Source organism: Ursus arctos, unplaced genomic scaffold (assembly GCF_023065955.2).
Source record: "Ursus arctos isolate Adak ecotype North America unplaced genomic scaffold, UrsArc2.0 scaffold_2, whole genome shotgun sequence".
Classification (NCBI taxonomy): Eukaryota; Metazoa; Chordata; class Mammalia; order Carnivora; family Ursidae; genus Ursus; species Ursus arctos.
The window spans coordinates 23,003,831-23,024,478 of NW_026622874.1; the positions used below are offsets into that span (position 1 = coordinate 23,003,831).

General features: G+C 40.1%; 2 protein-coding genes across 3 annotated transcripts in view; one reads left to right on the forward strand and one right to left on the reverse strand.

Moving 5' to 3' along the window:
* Positions 1-20,648, reverse strand: part of RGL1 (ral guanine nucleotide dissociation stimulator like 1) — a 248,238-nt gene that overhangs the window by 221,334 nt on the left and 6,256 nt on the right. The gene's annotated exons all lie outside the window — the stretch shown is intronic.
* On the forward strand, positions 14,291-15,847 carry APOBEC4 (apolipoprotein B mRNA editing enzyme catalytic polypeptide like 4). The gene has a single exon (XM_044387871.3). The coding sequence runs from the start codon at positions 14,313-14,315 to the stop codon at positions 15,414-15,416; it is 1,104 nt and encodes a 367-aa protein (XP_044243806.2). The 5' UTR covers positions 14,291-14,312; the 3' UTR covers positions 15,417-15,847.

Sequence of the window (20,648 nt, forward strand, 5' to 3'; positions counted from 1 at the left end):
GTATATAAAATCATCACATTTCACACTTTAAGTATATACAATTATATTTGTCAATTATTCCTCAATAAAGTTGGGGTGGAAATCCAAAAGCAAATAACAAAAAAAATCAAATTGGCTTTGTTGATACTCTATATTTAAAATGTTTTTCTACTGCTGAGAAAATTTTATACTACCTATATAGTTCAGGAACCCAGAGATGAGAAATTGATATTGAAGTGATCCAGGGCTAGAAACACACTTCCAGTGCCTATGAAAATTAAAGGCAAGTTCTTCTGGGGCAGTGGTTCTCAACCATGACTGGGGAGAGGTTTTGTTTTTCTTTCTTTCCTTCCTTCCTCCCTTCCTTCCTTCCTTCCTTCCTTCCTTCCTTCCTTCCTTCCTTCCTTCCTTCTTCCCTCCCTCCCTTCCTCCCTCCCTCCGTCCTTCCTCCTCCCCCCACCTTCTTCTTTCCCCCTTCCTTCCTCTTTCTTTCTTTCTTTCTTTCTTTCTTTCTTTCTTTCTTTCTTTCTTTCTTTTATCTTTTTTTCTTCCTTCCTTCCTTTCTTTCCTTTCCTTTCCATTTCTTTTCTTTCTTTCTTTCTATGACCGTGGAGTTTTAAAAACACTAATGTGTAAGTCTCATGCCCATAGTATCTGAGTTAACTGGTCTGGGGTTCAAGCTGCCATTCTAACTTTTAAAGGCTCACTAGTTGATTCTAAAGTGCAGCAAAGATTAAGAACCACTGCTGTGGAGCATATCCTTACTGCAGACCACACAGGATCCCCACAAAGCATGACTTAAAAAACAAAATTTTACAATGCCCAAAGGAACAATTCACTATAAGCAAGAGTAGACAGAAATAACAAAAAACACAGTTAAATTCCCAAGAACATTAGATAATAGAATAGTTACAGACTACATAATAAGAACATTTAAAATAATTAAAGATTAAAAAGATCAAAAATATGGAAATGGAAAAAAATACAGACACTGAATATAAATATTCAGTGACTTAAAAAAAAACCCAACAACTCAGTAAGCGGACTAAACAGCAAACTGACAGACGTGGAGAGAAAAGTGGAGAACCAGATGACCGATCTGGAGAAAGTACCTAGAATGCAGCAGCGACAGATAAATAATAGGAATGACAGCAGAAAATGAAGAGTCGTGTAAGAAGGTTCAATATATACCTCATCAATGTTCCAGAAGAAGAGAAAAGAGAGAATAGAGGAGACAAATATTTCAAGACATAATGAGTATTTTCCAGAATTAATGAAAAATAAGAATCACCAAATTTGGATTTCAAGCAGAATAAAAAAAACTAAATCCACACCTAAACACATCATATTAAAACTATAAAACACCAAAGGCAAGGAATTGTGTTAAAAGAAGAGGCAATATTTACAACGAAACAATTAGACTGACAACAGACTTCTTGACAGCAAACACTTAGAGGATTTTCAGAGCTCACCATATCCTTTCCAGACTGAGTCTATGGCCATAATATTTTCTCTCAGCTTCCACATACTCTTGTTCTAACCGAAGGATGAGATTGAACCGACCTCAGCTGAGCACTGTGAGTGACTTCATTTGGAAGAGACTGGTATAAAATGAGCTGAAAAGCAATGAGTAGCTAAATATCAAATTTCTTGATAAGCATGGTGTTCTTGGAGATTTACTGGGGGCTGGTTATGCAAATGAAGAAACAGAAGCACTACAGAATTGCACCCACTGTTTGCTCCCATCCTGTCACATGACAAGCTTAAGAGAAACTAGTCTTTCTGCACTGCTATGTCCAGTACTTGCTTTCACTGACAACAGCAAGTGTTGTCAAGGGTGTAGAGGAACCGGAATGCTCGTATGTTGCTGGTGGGAATATAAAATAATAAACTACTTGGGGGAAACAGTTTGGCAGTTCTTAGAAAGCTGAGACACATTTACCATACAACCCAGCAATTCCACTCTTAAGTATTTGTCCAGGAGGAATAGAAACATACGTCCACCCAAAAACTTGGACATGAATGTCAGAGCATCTTTTTCATAAGAGCCCCAAACTAGAAACAACACGAAGGTCCATCAACAGATGAATAAATTGTAGCATATCTATACAATGGACTATTACTCAATATTAAAAGGTAATAAGCTACTGATACACACTGTCACATGGGTCAATCTCACAAACATACGGAGCAACAAGTAAAAGATGCCAGAATTCATACTTCATGATTCCATGTATGCGAAACTTGGGAAAAAAACATATCTAATTATAGTAAAAGCAAAAAGATACTACTTTCCTAGAGCCATGAAGGAGGATGATTGATGGGGAAGGAAGGGACCCAGGGAAAATTTGGGGTTGATGTAAATGTTTTATATTGTTATTGTAGCAGTGGTAACATGAGTATATCCATATGTCAAAACTCATATAACTGCACACACAGAATGGGTGCGTTTTATTATATCAATTACGCCTCAATGAAGTCGGTTTTTAAAAAAAAAACTTTTTTTCCTCCTGACAGAAACATTTTCGGCTGTTTTCCCACGCTTATCTCACCACAACACACTTTTCCTATGTCTGTCTGTCTGTCTTGACTTCATCATTTTCTCACTTTTGAGATTTAATTTTTCCCATTTATCTTAAGACCAGGTCAAAATTTGAAGTTATTTTCTTTTTGCTCAAAATGTAGGATGTGATGGAGAGATTATGGTATAAAGAAAAGTTTTATTTATTTTAAAGATTTTATTCATTTATTTGAGAGAGCACGAGGGGAGGGGGTGAGGAGCAGAGGGAGAGGGAGTAGCAGTCTCCCCACCGAGCAGGGAGCCCGAGGCGGGGCTTGATCCCAGGACCCCGGGATCATGACCTGAGCCAAAGGCAGACGCTTTAACCAACTGAGCCACCCAGGCATCCAAGAAAAGAGTTTTAGAGTGCTCTGGGTTCAAATCCCAGCTCTACCAATTACTAGCTATGTTATCTTCAGCATTAGACACTTTTAACCTCAGTTTTGTTATCTGTAAAATAGAAACTGTAATAATACACACCTCTTAGGGATGCAAGGCATGTAAACTTTTTGGCACAAAGGAGGCATTCAGTAAATGTTCCCCTCTGTTCAACAAATGGTTTTTTCATTTCAATTCTCTATCATTTATATTATAAAACAGCCAGAAGAATTAAATAAAATTTGGTGAACTTAGTTAAGTAGAATGACTACCTAACAGCGGCTTAAGTGAAATGGGAGAAGTACACGAAAGCAATGTCACTCAAAGCTGTCTGTGAACCAGGGCCCATCCGAAAACTGTCACCAATATCCACAAGATAAGCACAGAAATTGAGAGTAAGTACTTAGAAACTTTTATAGAAATTTGATATGACCCTGTATGATTTATATCAGAAAAGTGATTTAGAGTTTAAATCCTGAAATGGGAGAAAGTTCTAGGATAATTACACAGATTACAGAGCTTGAGCCAGAACGCAAAACCACACACTATCTCCTTCATCGGGAAAACCTTACTATGAAAAAACGTCAGCCGAACTAATCAATGCGCTTAGTGACACAGTAAAAACTACAAATTACATAAAGGCTAATGCATTACATTTGAAATTATTCTGTTTATGTGATAATATGGAAGTTGATCATGAACAACCACTTCACACGCGAGGTACGATGGTTACCTAGGGAAAAAATTCTGTAAAGAATGTTGGAACTGTTGAATAAACTCTCAGAATTACTGCTGGATAAGAAACCAGTCTGAGCTCCACTTTTTAAAGATAAAGTATATTAGTCAGATTTGCCCATTTGTCTGAAATCTTTGATATGTTAATAATCTTAGTATTTCCAAACAAGGAAGAAATTCAACATGTTTTTCAATAGTAGATGACTGAAAAGTCAAAATAAATATTAGAAGTGTGGAAGTAGGGGCGCCTGGGTGGCTCAGTCGTTAAGTGTCTGCCCTCGGCTCAGGGCATGATTCCGGCGTTATGGGATCTAGCCCCGCATGGGGCTCCTCTGCTGGGAGCCTGCTTCTTCCTCTCCCACTCCCCTTGCTTGTGTTCCCTCTCTCGCTGCCTGTCTCTCTCTCTGTCAAATAAATAAAATCTTTAAAAAAAAAATATTAGAAGTGTGGAAGAACAGAGCTTCCAGAGATGGTTGTCATGTTTCATAATTTTAACTATTATCAATGCAATAGATAATATTTTTGATAGAGAATCTATGCATAGGAATTTCATGGAACCATAAACCAGTCCTTTCATTGAAAGATAAATTTAATCAACTACAGGATAAATTGTTGGAACTGGCTACTGATGAATTCTGAAAATATAGTATCACTTGCTTTACTTTTTAAAATTGTTAAAAAATGAATACCTTGAGCTTATGAAATTGCTTTAAAATCTCTTCCTCTATTCCTATCAACATACCTCTTACAACTGGCTTTCCCTATTCTAATGCTATCAAAACAAATGCAGAATCAGTTTGGATATATATTATAAACTGCAAGCAGTGTTATCATCCATTGGACCTAAACTCGATGGAATAACGAGCAAGAAGCAAGTTGGCTGGTCACAATAAAGATGTTATAAGTTGATACACATGATGTTCATAAACTGTGCACATTTAGGACACTGAATATAGACACATCCTTCAAAAACTTTTTGTTAAATATAACCGTAGAATATAATAACAGCAACAGTGATTCTCTATTCTAGTCATCTATACATATACTTTCAATAAACGACATGTATAGTTTTGTTAATTCCTTTTTCTTTTTTTCTATGTTATGTTTGTTCTCTTTATATTTACATAAAGACAGACATATAGACAAATGGGACAAAAATATATAAACCCACACACTATGTCAAATGATCTTTGGTAAGTGCCAAGGTGCCAAGACTACACAATGGGGAAAGGATAGTCTCTTCTACAAATGGTGTTAGGAAAACTGGGTATCCACATGCAAAAGAATGAAATTGGGGGGGCGCCTGGGTGGCACAGCGGTTAAGCGTCTGCCTTCGGCTCAGGGCGTGATCCCAGCATTCTGGGCTCGAGCCCCACATCAGGCTCCTCTGCTAGGAGCCTGCTTCTTCCTCTCCCACTCCCCCTGCTTGTGTTCCCTCTCTCGCTGGCTGTCTCTGTCAAATAAATAAAATCTTAAAAAAAAAAAAAAAAGAATGAAATTGGACCCTTATCCTACACCGTGCACACACACACAAAAACCCAAAATGGATTAAAGATTTAAACATAAGACCTGAAACCATAAAATTCCTAGAAGAAAACACACAGGAAAAGCTTTGTAACACTGGTCTTAGCAATGATTTCTTGAATATGACATCAAAAGCACAAGCAACAAAAGCAAAAATAGACGACTGTTCCATTTACATTTACTGAAATGTGATATAAAACTTTTATATCTTTTGGGGGCGCCTGGGTGGCACAGCGGTTAAGCGTCTGCCTTCGGCTCAGGGCGTGATCCCGGCGTTATGGGATCGAGCCCCACATCAGGCTCCTCCGCTATGAGCCTGCTTCTTCCTCTCCCACTCCCCCTGCTTGTGTTCCCTCTCTCACTGGCTGTCTCTATCTCTGTCGAATAAATAAATAAAATCTTTAAAAAAAAAAAAAAACTTTTATATCTTTTGATCTGTTTAGATCTTTTAGTTAATTACTTATAAAAGGAGTTTATGATGTCTATGTCTTTTTTCATTTTTCTATAAAATCACTCTCATTGAATTTTACAGAACGACCAGTGTATTGATGGTTCATAAACTTAAATTGTTCCTTCCCCACAGACAGTTTGAAACCTTTTTTGAGTATCTGTACAGATTCTGGGAGTAAAGATGGTGCTTTCACCCTGCACTTTGCCTCAGCTTAAGTTTTAGGACTTACCTCTGATTCTAAACATTCGTTGGTATTTACCTAGGACAATGGGGAAAACCAACATTGAGAAATTCTGCTGATGCGTGGATTTAGCAAATGAATTGTGGTCCAACGGAGAGTTACCCCGCTGGTAAGGCTGTACTGCCACCCTGTGGCCTTTCTGTTTATAATCCCGAGCTAGGACATCATCCTTTGCTTGCTTGCTCTCTTTTCCTCTCAACCCTAACACTTTTGTTGTCCCATCTTTCCTACCTAATTCTTTAGTGAGCCCCGTGAAATCTACTGAATTCTCTGCTCTCTTTTATTTCATGCTTGCTTTTTTCCTTCCGTTTAGGTAGCTTCTTACGGCTACATGAATGTGGGCATTACTATTCAGTGCCAACCAAACCACTATGAAAGCTGTAAATTATAGAATTAATTGGGTACGCACTTTCAAATAAACATTAAAAAAAGGCAATAAAATATAAGTTATTAAAATCACCTTACAGGCAGCAACTAGCAACACACAAGCCACCTTAGATATACCCCAAACTGGGATGCCAGGACACAGATTAGAAACAATTTTTGGAGTGTTAAACTGAGTAAAGGTCTTTTAAAAATATGTATCAGTGTAAGAGTTTTGCCTTTGTAAAGCTTTTTCATGATAATGTCATATTACTTTGATAGAGATAATCTTCATTGTAACTCATCTGCATGAAGACGAAGCATGGCAAGGTAACAAAGGAAGACAGAAGAAAGGAGTCTGTTTAAGGAAATAGATGTTTCTCCAAAGGTTCTCCCTTCCTGTACATGTCAATTTAGCAAGAAGAATTGTGAGCAGGAACCCCATGATCAAGGTCCTTCATTTCCTTGTGGCTAAATTCAGTTTTAAAAATCATTTTGTGTGGGTGCCTGGGCAGCTCAGTCAGTTGAGCGTCTGCCTTTGGCTCAGGTCATGAGCTCAGGGTCCTGGGATCGAGGCCCCCTCCGTGCTCAGACGGGGGTCTGCTTCTCCTTCTCCCTCTGCCACTCCCCCCGCCCCGCATGTGCTCGATTTCTCTCTCTCTCAAATAAATAAATAAAATCTTTTTTTAAAAAAAGCAAAAATAGACAAGTGGGACTACGTAATGCTAAAAAGCTTCTGCACAGCTGAAGAAACTGAATCAAGAAAGTGTAAAGGTGGGGCGCCTGGGTGGCACAGCGGTTAAGTGTCTGCCTTTGGCTCAGGGCGTGATCCCGGTGTTCTGGGATCGAGCCCCACATCAGGCTCCTCCGCTAGGAGCCTGCTTCTTCCTCTCCCACTCCCCCTGCCTGTGTTCCCTCTCTCGCTGGCTGTCTCTATCTCTGTCAAATAAATAAATAAATAAATAATCTTAAAAAAAAAAAAGAAAGAAAGTGTAAAGGCAGCCTACAGATGGCGGAAAACATTTGCAAACAACATATCTGATGAGGGGCTAATATCCAAAATATATAAGGAACGTGTGTAATAGCAGAAAGAAACCAAATAATCTGATTTTAAAAAGGGCAAAGGACCTGAACAGACATTTCTCAAAAGAAGACATACAAACGGCCAATAGGTATATTAAAAGGTGTTCAAACATCGCTGATCATTAGGGAAATGTAAATCCAAACCACAGTGAGGTCTCATCTCACAGCTGTTTGGATGGCTATTATCAAAAAGACAAAAGATAACAAGGGTTAGTGATGACATGGAAAAGGGAGCTGTTAGTCGGAATGTAAATTGGTAGAGCCATTATGGAAAATAATATGGCAATTCCTCAAGCAATTAAAAATAAAACTACCACAAGATCTGGCAATCCCGCTTTGCGGTATTTATCCAAAAGAATTGAAATCAGTATCTCAGAGATGTTACTGTACGCCCATGTCATTGCAGTATTATTCACAATAGTCAAGATATGGAAGCAACCTAAAAGTCCACAGACAGATGACTGAATAAAGAAGATGTGGTATATACATAAAATGATATATTATTCAGCCTTAAAAAAAAAAAATCCTGGCATTTGCCACAACATGGATGAACCTGAAGGACGTTATGTTATGTGAAATAAACGAGAAACAGAAAGACACATATTGCATAATGTCATTTATATGTGGAATCTAAAATACACTCACAGAAGTAAAGAGTAAAAGGCTGACTGCCAGGGCTTGGGGCAAGGGGGAAATGGAGTAATGTTAGTCAACAGGTACAAAGTTTCAGTTATGCAAGATGACTAAATTCTGGAGATCTAATGTACAGCACGGTGACGCCAGTGAACAATACCATATAGTATACTTGAAATGTGCTAAGAGGGCAGATCTTAAATGTTCTCACACAACCCCCCCCCCAAAAAGATAACTATATGTGGTTATAGACATGTTAATTAGCTTGATTGATGTAACCATTTCACAATATATAAATATATCAAAAGACCAAGTTGTACACCCTAAATACAAACAATTTTTATTTGTCAATTAAACCTCAATAGAGCTGTTTTTAAAACTGGTGGCTATGTGGGATAGCCCATCCCTGAAATTACCCTAAAATGGAATTGGTAAATATGCTAGTGAATAGAAGCTCATTTTTAAGAGAATTTTTTTTAAGATTTATTTATTTATTTGAGAGAGAGAGAGCAGGGGAAAGGGCAGAGGGAGAGGGAGAGAGAGAATCTGGAGCAAGCTCCGTACTCAGCGCACAGCCTGACACGGGGCTGGATCCCAGGACCCGGAGATCTTGACTGGAGCGGAAATTCAGAGTCGGATGCTTAACCAACTGAGCCACCCAGGCGCCCTTTAAGGGAACATTTTTAAATGGGATGTCATTTATTAATGTTAAATAAATGATGAAATCTTGGTCTTACATTTACAAGTTCACTGAGTTAGGAGATGCTAGGAAAATGGAGGCAGGAAGTGAGAACGACAAAGGCATGATCAGTGGCCAATGGTGGGGAAGGGACCAAGAGCGAGCACTCATGGAAGCAAGCATGAAAGTAAATGTAACTGAAAAATTACTAGCTGCGGAGTTGGTGAATACACCTGAGACCCTTAAAAGGCAAAGATCAACACGAAACATCTAAACCAGAAGGAGTCCCCCCAAGGAGAAAGGAGGATTGCTGTTGTAGAGACTGGGAGTCTGATTGAGAAACTAGTTAAGAGTGGTAAGGTTGCTGCAGGAAGCCTTCTAGGTGCTTCCATTGTCCCTGATGGGCTATTTTCAGCATAGGAAATGTGCTTAAGAACATCTGGGTGGTAACTAATGTCAATACACAGTAGTGCACCACTTGCTCCTTCAAGTCGCCTGAGGAAGAGGAAAGAGGAATAATCGGGAGTGGGCACAAACAATGAATCATGACCATCGACATGTCCAATGTCCTAGGAGATGACGTGGAGTTGAAGGGGGCAAGGGAACAGAGTGGAGAAGGCTGAGTGGCTCTTCCGTTAGCTATGGACAAGGGGCCACAACTGATCCAGGGGGAAGGTTTGCCTTAAACTGGAGGGAAACAGATACATACCAGTAGCAAGTCTCCCAGGGAATCCATAAGAAGAGAGAGGCTGCTGGCACATATTCACCCAGATTTGGGCAAACTGAAGAGCTCTCCCTTCGGGGTCTGTGGACCTATTAGTAGAAGGTGCCTCCCTTCGGGGTGATCAAGTCTCTGCTCCCTTTCATAAGTGCCTCCCTCTCCCAGAAGGGCAAACCTCCCGAGAAAGGGCCCTGGTGCCTTCATCGGCAACAGAACCAATGAATCGTGTCCCCACACCAGATCAGGACGAAGACCCTGAGGAGCAGGACCTCAGAGCTCGGTTCTTACAGCCAGAGGGAGAAAAACCCCAACATGTCCACTTAAATAGATAGTACGCTTTCATCCGGACTGGAATATGCATTCATGTATATTTTCATCTTCGGAACAGGTGGTTTGAAATGCAAATAAAGTAATAAGTGTCAGAGCCGTATCCTAGCAGTAGCTACTTTGCAAACGTTACCATGGCACCAATTCAACAGTGTTCTTAGAGGCAGCCACACCTCAGCAAGGTCTTTCTAACTTCGGACAGCAAAGTTCAAAGGAGCTAATAGACACAAACTGCAGAAGAGTCCCAAACCAATTCCAGAGGTAAAGCTTGCCAGCACAATTGCCCTCTGAAGCCCCTTGAAACAGGGCATGGTACTTAAAGGAGAAAAAAAAAGGGAACGGGCCATCTTCTAGAACACCTGGAATGTGATCCAAGCCTGGAGACAAAATGATGGTAATTATAACTGCTAACATTTGTTTTTAGCTGCTAACAGATTGGGCACAGATTGGGAAGGGCAAACTCCATTCTCTAACGACTCCAGTGCAAACTGTGCTTTACCAGTACTCACTAAATCCTAGCTGGGGGTGAAAAGACAGCAGATTGTCCTCATGTATGCCTCATTTATGTTAAATTAAGGAAGGCTGTCGTCCCAGGGCTGCAGTCCAGGGGCTACTCACAACCGGAAGCAAGGGGGTGGCTTCTGCAGATCTCTGCTTCTTACTGCTAGTAGATCTGCTCTGCTGAGGGCAGCACGCCTTTCCCAAGCATGGCCAAAGCAGAGGGGAAAGGTCGAGGTAGTAGGCACACAGGATGCTGGGGAGACAAGTCTTAGCCAACCTGCCCTGTGAACCAAGTAAGATTCCCCGAGGTAGGCCCTGGGCTGAACAGGGCATACCCCTGCCTGGGTAGGGGCAGAATGAAAGGGCAGATAAGCAAAAGTGAATAATACAAGAGAGTCTGTGATCAATGGCAAACTGATGATATAAACCACAAATTCTCCAAGAGTTCGAAGTGGGTGGGAGTTGTTCCCTGCTTCCCCTTCAGATGAAGGAGATCAAAGAATAGTCCCCAAAAGGCCCTCTAAAAAAGTGGAGACTTCACCAATAGGGAACCACAGCTGACGGACAGTGAAAAGCCATTAGCAAGAAGGAACCTCCAGAGCTCCCTCCATGACCTATGAAGGGCACTAGTCCTCAAGATCTCCTTAAAGACAGTAACGATGCATCCTTCCCAGCTAAAGTAGGAGAGGGAGTGCAAAGAGACGAGGACTTAGAAAAACTGTCGGGACTTTCCATATTGCCTTTATTTCGAAAGATACAAAGACTTCTGCTTCCCATTAAGGATAATTGTGGGACCATTAAGTATAGTTAACGCCACCCATTCCACCCACCCCAAAACAGAAAGGCAGACATTGGCCTCTTGGCACTGCTTCCATAACATTGCAGTCAAATCATGAGGGACTTGAAATTGCACTTTGAGTAGTCACTCGGATACCAGGGGTGCCACCCAACAGCAGACCACATCCAGGGCACCAGATTCAAAAGCAAGGGAGACTCTGGGCTTGGTTTCAGCAAGTTTTGATATTCAGACAGCTCTATCTGGTCTGATGAGTAAGGCTGAAAGAGGAGGAAATCCAGGGAGAAAACAATGCCCAGGATCAAGCCCGAGATGGTGTCAGGCTCCAGGTAATGGGTTCATTGCCAAGGGTGAAGAAGGAAAGTCCAGGACCCAGAGGAAAACATAGGCAAGGTCTGGGAAGCCTCAGGGCACGAATTCAGTTGCATCAGGAAAATACAGAACTAAAGAGGATACTGAGGCAAACACCTGATCCTATGGACTAAACTGACATGACAGAGGTTAGGAGAAACCTGGAATTTGATGGGTTTGTGGCATCCAGAATTACTGCAGAGGTATCAGCCATTAGGAGAATGGTGCCGTGAGCAAAGTCACATTCCATCTATAGCAGGATCGAGGCTCCTAAAATATTTTCTGCCCAGGACAGGAGTAGCAAAGGAACTCTGCAGGTTTCAGCTGTACCAAATATAGCAGGGACGGAGGTGATCGGGGTTGAGGAAGAAAGAAGTTGATCAAAGTGCTTCCATACAAAAGGCTGTGATAAATACTCCTGAAACGACAGATTAGATTTTGGAAAGTGAGACATATATTTTGTTTTGTTTTGTAATGGTCAGTTTCTCTCTCTTAATTAATTTTCTACTTTATCTGTGTTGTTGCCTGGACAAAGAGTTAAATGTAGAGTTAAATGTAAAAGATAAGACCATACAACTAGAAAAAAATATGAGAAATACTTAACTCCTCTTTGATGGGGGAAGTCTTTTCTAAATACAGTAGTAAAAAATAAATTTTAAGGGCAAAGATGAGACCATATAAAAATGTACCAATTGAAAAAAAAGTAAAAATTGGTATAATTAAAAATGCGGTCAGCATAATCAAACAGCTCCATAAGCCAGGTAAAATTCTTGCAAAAATTATGACAGCTCATATTCTTAATACATAAAGAGTTCTTGCAAATCAGTAAGGAAAACCTCAACAAAGCCGGGGAGGGGGGCGGGGAGGCAGATAAGGGATCAAACATATTTCACAGAAGAAGAAATACTACAGACCAATAAGCATGTGAAAAAGTGTTCAACCTCACTAGGAACTGAAAAGGTCCAAATTACAGCCACAAAGCGATACTGATAAACTGGTGATAAACATCACTGGGAGAGAATGAGATAGAACTGGGACACCTTCCTAAGAAGCAATCTGACAAAGTTTGAGCTAATAATACAACTTTTAGTGATCTACATTAAAGAAAAGAAAAATACAAATTTATTCACAGAAATGCTCATCAAAGCTTTATTTACAATATAAAACAAGGCAAGAATCTAAATATTTGATTACATATTAGCTGTGTAATAAAATACTAATTAGCCATGAATATGGTTTTTTGAAGAATTTTTAATAACATGGGGAAATAGTCATGACCTAATACTACGTGAGAAGCAAAGTATAAAACGCAATTTTATTTATGTTGTGCGTAACAAACACACGTAGCACAAAGACTGGATGGAAGGGACATGTTAACACTTATGGGACCGTAAACTGAGACAAACTGGTATGAGCTTTTATTTTTCCCTCCATGCATTAGTATTTTTAAAAATATCCTACAAGAGGGGCGCCTGGGTGGCACAGCCGTTAAGTGTCTGCCTTCGGCTCAGGGCGTGATCCCAGCATTCTGGGATCGAGCCCCACATCAGGCTCCTCCGCTACGAGCCTGCTTCTTCCTCTCCCACCCCCCTGCCTGTGTTCCCTCTCTCACTGGCTGTCTCTCTCTCTGTCGAATAAATAAATAAAATCTTTAAAAAAAAAAAATATCCTGGGGCGCCTGGGTGGCACAGCGGTTGAGCGTCTGCCTTCGGCTCAGGGCGTGATCCCAGCGTTATGGGATCGAGCCCCGCATCAGGCTCCTCCGCTAGGAGCCTGCTTCTTCCTCTCCCACTCCCCTTGCTTGTGTTCCCTCTCTCGCTGGCTGTCTCTATCTCTGTCAAATAAATAAATAAAATCTTTAAAAAAATAAAAATAAAAAAAAATATCCTACAAGAAATACACAATACTTGAATAATAAAAAGTTACTTAAAAATGTTCCTAAAACTATATTAGAATATGCCGTAGGCTGCTGCTTGGGAACAATGATAACTGAGAAATTTTTGTTTGAAGGAAAAAATCATTACTTAAAGACCTCAAATTTTATGGTTTAACATCCCAGAAACTATTTATTTGAATTATCCTAAAGCACCGTATGTGCTTTCCAGAATGGTAAAGTTTCCAAAATGTTCTAACAAGACCCACCCACTGGAAATAAAACTCTCAGGTGGCGAAGTGTCCATGACCCAAAGAATAGTCGAGAAATCTCCACCATTAAGCAAAATAGACCTCATGATCCTTCTCCCAAAAGGATAATTACCTCCAATTTACTGCCACTGATCTGAAGAAATAGCTGATTTTAAATGCTAGCACACTCAAAACCCATGCAGATAATCAAATAATATCATTCGGGAAAGAGACAAAGGAAGAACATTAACGAACAAATTGCAAATCGCTGCTTGTTTGTTTAGACTTTAACAGACAAGAATCGTTTAGATAATCCTGGGATTTGTACTATCACTACTAACAGCTAATCTTTATTGAGTCCTTAATATGAGTCAGGCCCATAATAAAGCATTTTATATGTATCCCATCATTCAATCCTCAAGATAATCTTCGGAGGTAGGTACTATTCTTAATCCTCCTTCGACAGACAAGGAAGCTGTGACTCCCAGACTTTAAACAACTTGCAGAAAGTCTGATGGAGCCCAGATCTGAAACAAGGCAGTCTGTTTCCAGAACTCGCACTGTTAACCCATTTGCTGTACTGCCTCACAATGTGTGAAACAGGTAAAGCTGCATTGTGCCTTTCTTTTTCGCCTCCTCCCCACGCCCCAAGAGTCTCAATGAGGAAAGACGAATGCTGAGCTTTCTCACCTATGGATATATACCACTATCTTTTAGAATCAAAGATGCTATATTCACCGTGCTCCCTCCTTTAAAGAAAAGTATGGCTCAATAAATTAATGCATTTTCTTTAGTTTTTCCTGCGCTGGTTTTATATATAATTTTTCTTCCTTGCTTAGGGCTGCAGCTAGAAGACCATACTAGCAATGGAGCCCTTATATGAAGAATACCTAGCAAATCGTGGGACAATAGTAAAACCTTACTACTGGCTAAGCTTCTCTCTAGATTGCGCCAACTGTCCTTACCATATTCGGACAGGTGAAGAAGCAAGAGTTCCCTATACAGAATTTTATCAGATTTTTGGATTCCCTTATGGGCCAACATATCCTCAAACAAAGCACCTCACGTTTTACGAGCTAAAAACTTCTTCTGGAAGCCTGGTGCAAAAGGGCCATGCTAGCAGTTGCACTGGGATTAATACCCATCCAGAATCAATGCTATTCGAGATGAATGGTTATTTTGACTCAGCCCTACACAATAACAACGCTATCAGGCATATCATTCTGTATTCCAACAACTCCCCTTGTAATGAAGCCAACCACTGCTGCATCAGCAAAATGTACAATTTCTTAATACTGTATCCAGACGTTACTCTTAGCATTTACTTTTCTCAGCTCTATCATACTGAGACCGAATTTCCTGCCTCGGCGTGGAACCGGGAAGCTCTCCGGAGCCTGGCCAGTTTATGGCCACAGGTCACTCTGAGCCCAATAAGTGGTGGCATTTGGCATTCTCTCCTCAACAGCTTTGTGAGCTGTGGCTCAGGGTCAACTGTTTTCCAGCCCATTCTAACCGGGAGAGCACTGGCTGATAGGCACAACGCATATGAAATCAATGCCATAACGGGGGTGAAACCTTATTTCACCGACGTTCTTCCCCAGACACGAGAGAATCAGAACAGAAAAGCTCAGGCGGCTTTAGAGAGCTACCCCTTAAACAAGGTCTTTCCTGGACAGTCTTTGCAAGTGGCAAGTGGACCACCGCAACCCAATCTGATGCCAGACCTCAGGGTTCCCGTCGTTTTTGTGCTGGTGCCGTTCAGAGACCTACCACCAATCCATGTGGGTCAAAACCCACATAAACCCAGGAATATCGTGAGGCACTTAAATATGCCTCGAATGTCATTCCAGGAAACCAAGGACCTTGGAAGGCCTCCCATGGGAGTGCCAGCGAAGAGGGCGGAAATCACAGAGCAGTTTGCAAGTAGCAAAGAGTCAGATGAAAAGAAGAAGAAGAAAGGAAAAAAATAAAATCTGTATTTCTACAACATGAGACCAAACAACAACCAGAGGACTAATTCGACAGAAAACAAAAATGTGTATACTTTTTCTCTTTGGTCTGATCCAAGATGGGAGATGAATGGATACACTAAAAGCAAAACCCGAATTAATTGCTATATCAACTACTGTAAAGCTACACTACTTTTAACATAATCCAGGATGCTTCCATAAGCAACTTGACCTCTCTTCTTATTTTGAAAGGGACAGTATCAAAATGGAGCCATTAGTACCTTGCTAAGATTTTGGTGTGGAAAAGGAAATGTCATTATTCTAGTCGACCCACATTATCTTTCCACTGAAAGAGCCCATGGACTAAACAGCTTCCTAAATTCGTTTCAGTATAAAAATTTACTGTAAAATTGGAAAACAGCCTGAAGTTACTGACATTAAATGCTGTCTGCAAAAGCAAACCAGTGATTTTCCATTAATTGTTAATCATGGACAGAAGACTTTAGACAGCCCGTTTTATTTTTCTAAAGTGGTTCAAAATAGTTTTGTGGGGGGGGGGAGCTCTTTTGCTAATTGATTATATATAGCAACAAAAATTGATTTTTGAAACCTAGTCACGGGCTCAATAGGATTTTTCCTGGCTCAGATCTCTCCTCCTTGATCAGACAATAGAGGCAGGATGATACGTGAGAACTTGCGAAGGCTCCTTCCATCACACACCATATAAAATCCAAGCTGCTCTTACTGGCTATCAAGGCTCCCCCTCTACCTTTCCAGTTGCCCGGTCTCATCAGCAAGACTGTAAGTTCCTACAGTTCAAGCACAGTCTCTCTCCCTCTTTGGTTTTCCTTTAGAATCAAGCCAAGTATCCAGGCAAAACCTGGGTAGCAGGGTTGTGAATCTACATCTCAGTAACGTTACCAATCACTGCTTCCCAACCCCTCATATCCATTCCAACAAAGGGCCTGCTTAACCATCCTGCAATGGACACTATTTTTTTTTTTTTTGGTAGCATCCGTTCCCCCTTCTTCTGATATAGCTCCCAATGCCTAATTTGTTTTACTTCCCTTTTTTCCAACCTTTTCTCTTTAGCAGTGTATATCTATACCATCTCTTAAAATCCTGTTCGAAACACACTTCTGGGAAGTACTCCTTGAATAACCCTCTGAGCATGCACATTAAAGCACTCTGTGTTTAATTCATTCACATTTGCTGCCTCACTTTCCTCTTAGAAATATGTAAAAATACATTATGAGAAAAATGTGTATCCATTTGTAACTTGCTACTAAATTTTTTCTTTTTTAAAAAAAGGATTTATTTATTTTTAGAGAGAGAAAGCATGCACTGTGTGGAGGGCAGAGGGACAGAGAATCTCGAACAGACTCCCTGCTGAGCATGGAGCCCTATGTGGGCTCTATCTCACCATGATCTGAGCCAAAATCAAGAGTCGGATGCTCAACTGACTGAGCCGCCCAGCACCCCAAATTTTTTCTTAATGTATGTAAAAAGTAATGTTAAACTAATAAGATAGTTTTGCCATTAAAAAAAGCTTAAAGCAGGTGGGGTAACTGGGTGATGGACATTGGGGAGGGTATGTGTTGTAATGAGCACTGGGTATTATATAAAACTGATGAATCACAGACCTGTACCCCTGAAACAAATAATACATTATGTGTTAATTAATTGAATTTAAATTTTAAAAAGAAAAAAATTTAAATAAAAAATAAAAAGCTTAAGGCACATAGTACTCCATGTCAAAGGAGGAAGAGGAGGAGGAGGAAAAGAAAGAAAAGAAAAATGTTTAGAATAGAAATTTCTATTGATTAAAATAAACATGACTAAAATTTTTAAAAGAATATTCTATTGTTAATGTGAAAATTTTTATAGAATTATTGGAATATAATTACATTGTAGTATACAGTAATTATTATTTTAAAAAGTACTGAAGTTTATTATTAGATCATGAAATCATATGTCTACAATTTGGGATGTAGAGGGAAAGAAAGAAAGAAAGAAAGAAAGAAAGAAAGAAAGAAAGAAAGAAAGAAAGAAAGAAAGAAAGAGAAAGAGAAAGAAAGAAAAAGACAAGACCCAATGTGACAAATTCAGCATCTCTATCCAGGTGGGCGACCGAGCTAATAGCATTGGCAAACCTGAGGGGTTTGGAGACTCAGCTCTGAAGCTTCTTACCAGGCTGCCTGGTGATGTCCTGCTGCAGCTGGGAAGGACAACTTACAGGCTTCTCAAAAAAAAGGAAAAAAGTAGATTCAAATAGTTTCCATGAAATCTATCTACAAAGTGGTCAAAAAGACATAACAACAATCAGGCTACAAAGCATTCAGTTAGAAATATAGTCTGAAGGGACGCCTGGATGACTCAGTCAGTTAAGAGTCCAACTCGTGATTTCGGCTCAGGTCATGATCTCAGGGTCATGGGATTGAGCCCCGAGTTGTCTCCATACTCAGTAGGGAGTCTGCTTGAGATTCTCTCTCTCACTCTCTAGCCCTCCCCCCAACTCACTCTCTCTCCCTCTCTCTCTAAAAATAAATAAATACATCTTTAAAAGAAAATTTAAAAAACCTGTAGTCTGAAATCTAAGATGAAATTGTATTTCAATGGTATATAACAAAGGGAGAAATGCTGCCTGAACTATAGGAAAGAAAAGTGTTTTCTGGCAGTTAAATTTCTGTACTAGTTAGATATGTCTGGTGCTAGGAAGCATGTCACTGACAGGTCATGAGTCCTGGCCAATATAGTCAAGCCTTCAAGAGACTGTTAAAAGAGCATAAAGATATATGGTCCTAGGCATGCAGTCTCCCTTTCCCCTTCGGTAAAACAAGAGATACAGACTAGCTCATATTTAAGGTCCTTTCAGCTCTATCTGTTCTAAGATGGCTTGGAGCAAAACAACAGTTCCGTGGAGTAAGTCTTTACAGCGCAGATCACACTTCTTACTCCCCACACAATGGATTCTTGGTCACGTCAGGCTGGCCCAGGGATTTAGGGAAGAGTAAAAATTGGAATGTTCCTCCTGTCTTCAGCAAACTGACATTAGTGCTAGTGAAGAATTATCACTGCTGCCACACTTACGTAAATCCCAATAAAGAAAACACAAGCCAATAAATTCAGCAGCTAGTGGCGTGGTGATCTAAAAGAGGCAGGGGGGTATATCCCAAGAAACTGATGAGGGTAGAGGAAGGGGAACATTACCTTTATGGATCTACCATGATGCAGGTTTGGCTCTCAGTTTCGTCGGCTCAACTACCTAGTCAATACAGAGAGAACGAATCTATTAATCAGGGCAGACCTGGATTAATAAAGCTCCCGAGACTGACATGTAAACACGAAAGCTAATGTACTGATTTCCAGTGAGAATCACAACGGGATATGCAACCAGACAATTCAAGTTGCCTCGCCTACACAGCCTCTCCATGCGGAGAAGCTACCTGAGAAGCCAAATTATAATCAGAAGGTTACTTTGTGGATTAGGGGAGTTCGTTATCTGGATCAAATGTTTAGTGCTACCACACTCTGCTTACCAAGGACACTGTGCCGGAAATGGTGGGCTCTGCCCAAGGGCACCTGACCCCTGGACGGTGTTTAAGTGGGCCGAGACTGTAAGAGACCACAGAAACCTTTATAACCAACTCCTGTCCCGATTGGTATTGATTCTCGATAGATGCTAATGTTTTATCAAGCTACCATCTAATCCTGCTGGCCTGGGAGCAAATCCTATCTCTTTAAACTGCTGTTACATATCTTTTTTGATTCAAAGTGCATGCCATCCAAAAAGTTTAGCCCAAACGATATCATGTTATGCATCTTATTTCCAAAGGTTTTAAGGAAAGCTACATGGTAACTTATACTAATTAAAAATAATATTATTACTGCCTAATATTTAGTGAGAACTACATGTCAGGCACTTTTCTTTTTTTTTAATAATAATTTTTATTTATTTAATAATAATTATTATTTATTTATTTAATAATTATTTAGGTTAGTCACCATACAGTACATCCTTAGTTTTTGATGTAGTGTTCCATGATTCATTACTTGTGTGTAACACCCAGTGCACCATGCAATACGTGCCCTCCTTACTACCCATCACCGGCCTATCCCAATCCCCCACCCCCCCTCCCCTCTGAAGCCTTCAGTTTGCCAGAGTCCATAGTCTCTCATGGTTCATTCCCCCTTCTGTTTACCCACCCTTCATTCTTCCCTTCCTTCTCCTACCAATCTCCCTATTTCTTATGTTCCATAAATGAGTGAAACCATATGATAATTGTCTTTCTCTGCAAGTGAAATAAGGCAGGCACTTTTCTAAACAGTTACATGTATTAACTCATTTAATGCTCCCAATAATCCCATGAGGTAGGTATTATTACAATATCTATTTTTCAAATAAGGAAATTGCAGCACAAAGAGCTCATGTAGTAAAAAGATTGAGCTAAGATCAAACCCAAGAGTTCTAGCTCCAGAATCCCGGTTCTTAATCACTATGCTTTAATGGCTTTCAAAATGGCAACAATATGGACTCACTACAAAGCCTGGGAAAATCAATATCCATTTTTACCCGCACTGCAGCCTTTCTGTGGTTCTGTTCACACTACTGTATCAATAGGCATCCTGTAGACTATGGGAGCTAGGGAGGCTGGGTGGGCTGGGCTGGAGAACTTAAGTAGCTCTAGATCCCAGAGTTTTGGCACCCTCCTCACCCTTGTTTTAGCTAAAGACTCATACCAAATATATGTCCTGAGATTACCTTACCTTGCTGTCTCTGACTCTCGGGGATGTACCAAATCAGAGACCTGAAGCAATGGAACAGTGCTTTATTACTCGATTTAGTTAACTAAGTGGAATTGGTGCCTCAAAAAACTTAAAAAGAGAATTCTGTGATCCAGCAATTCTGCTTCTGAGTATATAACCAAAAGAATTGAAAATGGGGTCTCAGATATTTGTATACCCATATTCATAGCAGCATTGTTCATATTACCCATAAGTAATCCACATGTCCATCAACAGATGAATGGATAAAGAGAATGCAGAATATACGTGCAATGGAATACCATTCAGCCTTAAAAAGGAACGACATCCTGACACATGCTACAGTTGTGAATGAATCTTGAGGCAATCAAATTAAGTGAAATAAGCCAGCCAAAAAAACCACAAAAAACAAAAACAAGTACTGTATGAATCCACGAATATGTGGTACCTAGAGCTATCAAACTTCTAGAGAAAGTAAAATGGTTGTCG

What these genes read in the sequence shown, in the direction of transcription:
- APOBEC4 (XM_044387871.3), top strand. Translation starts at nt 14,313, where the DNA reads ATGGAGCCCTTATATGAAGAATACCTAGCAAATCGTGGGACAATAGTA.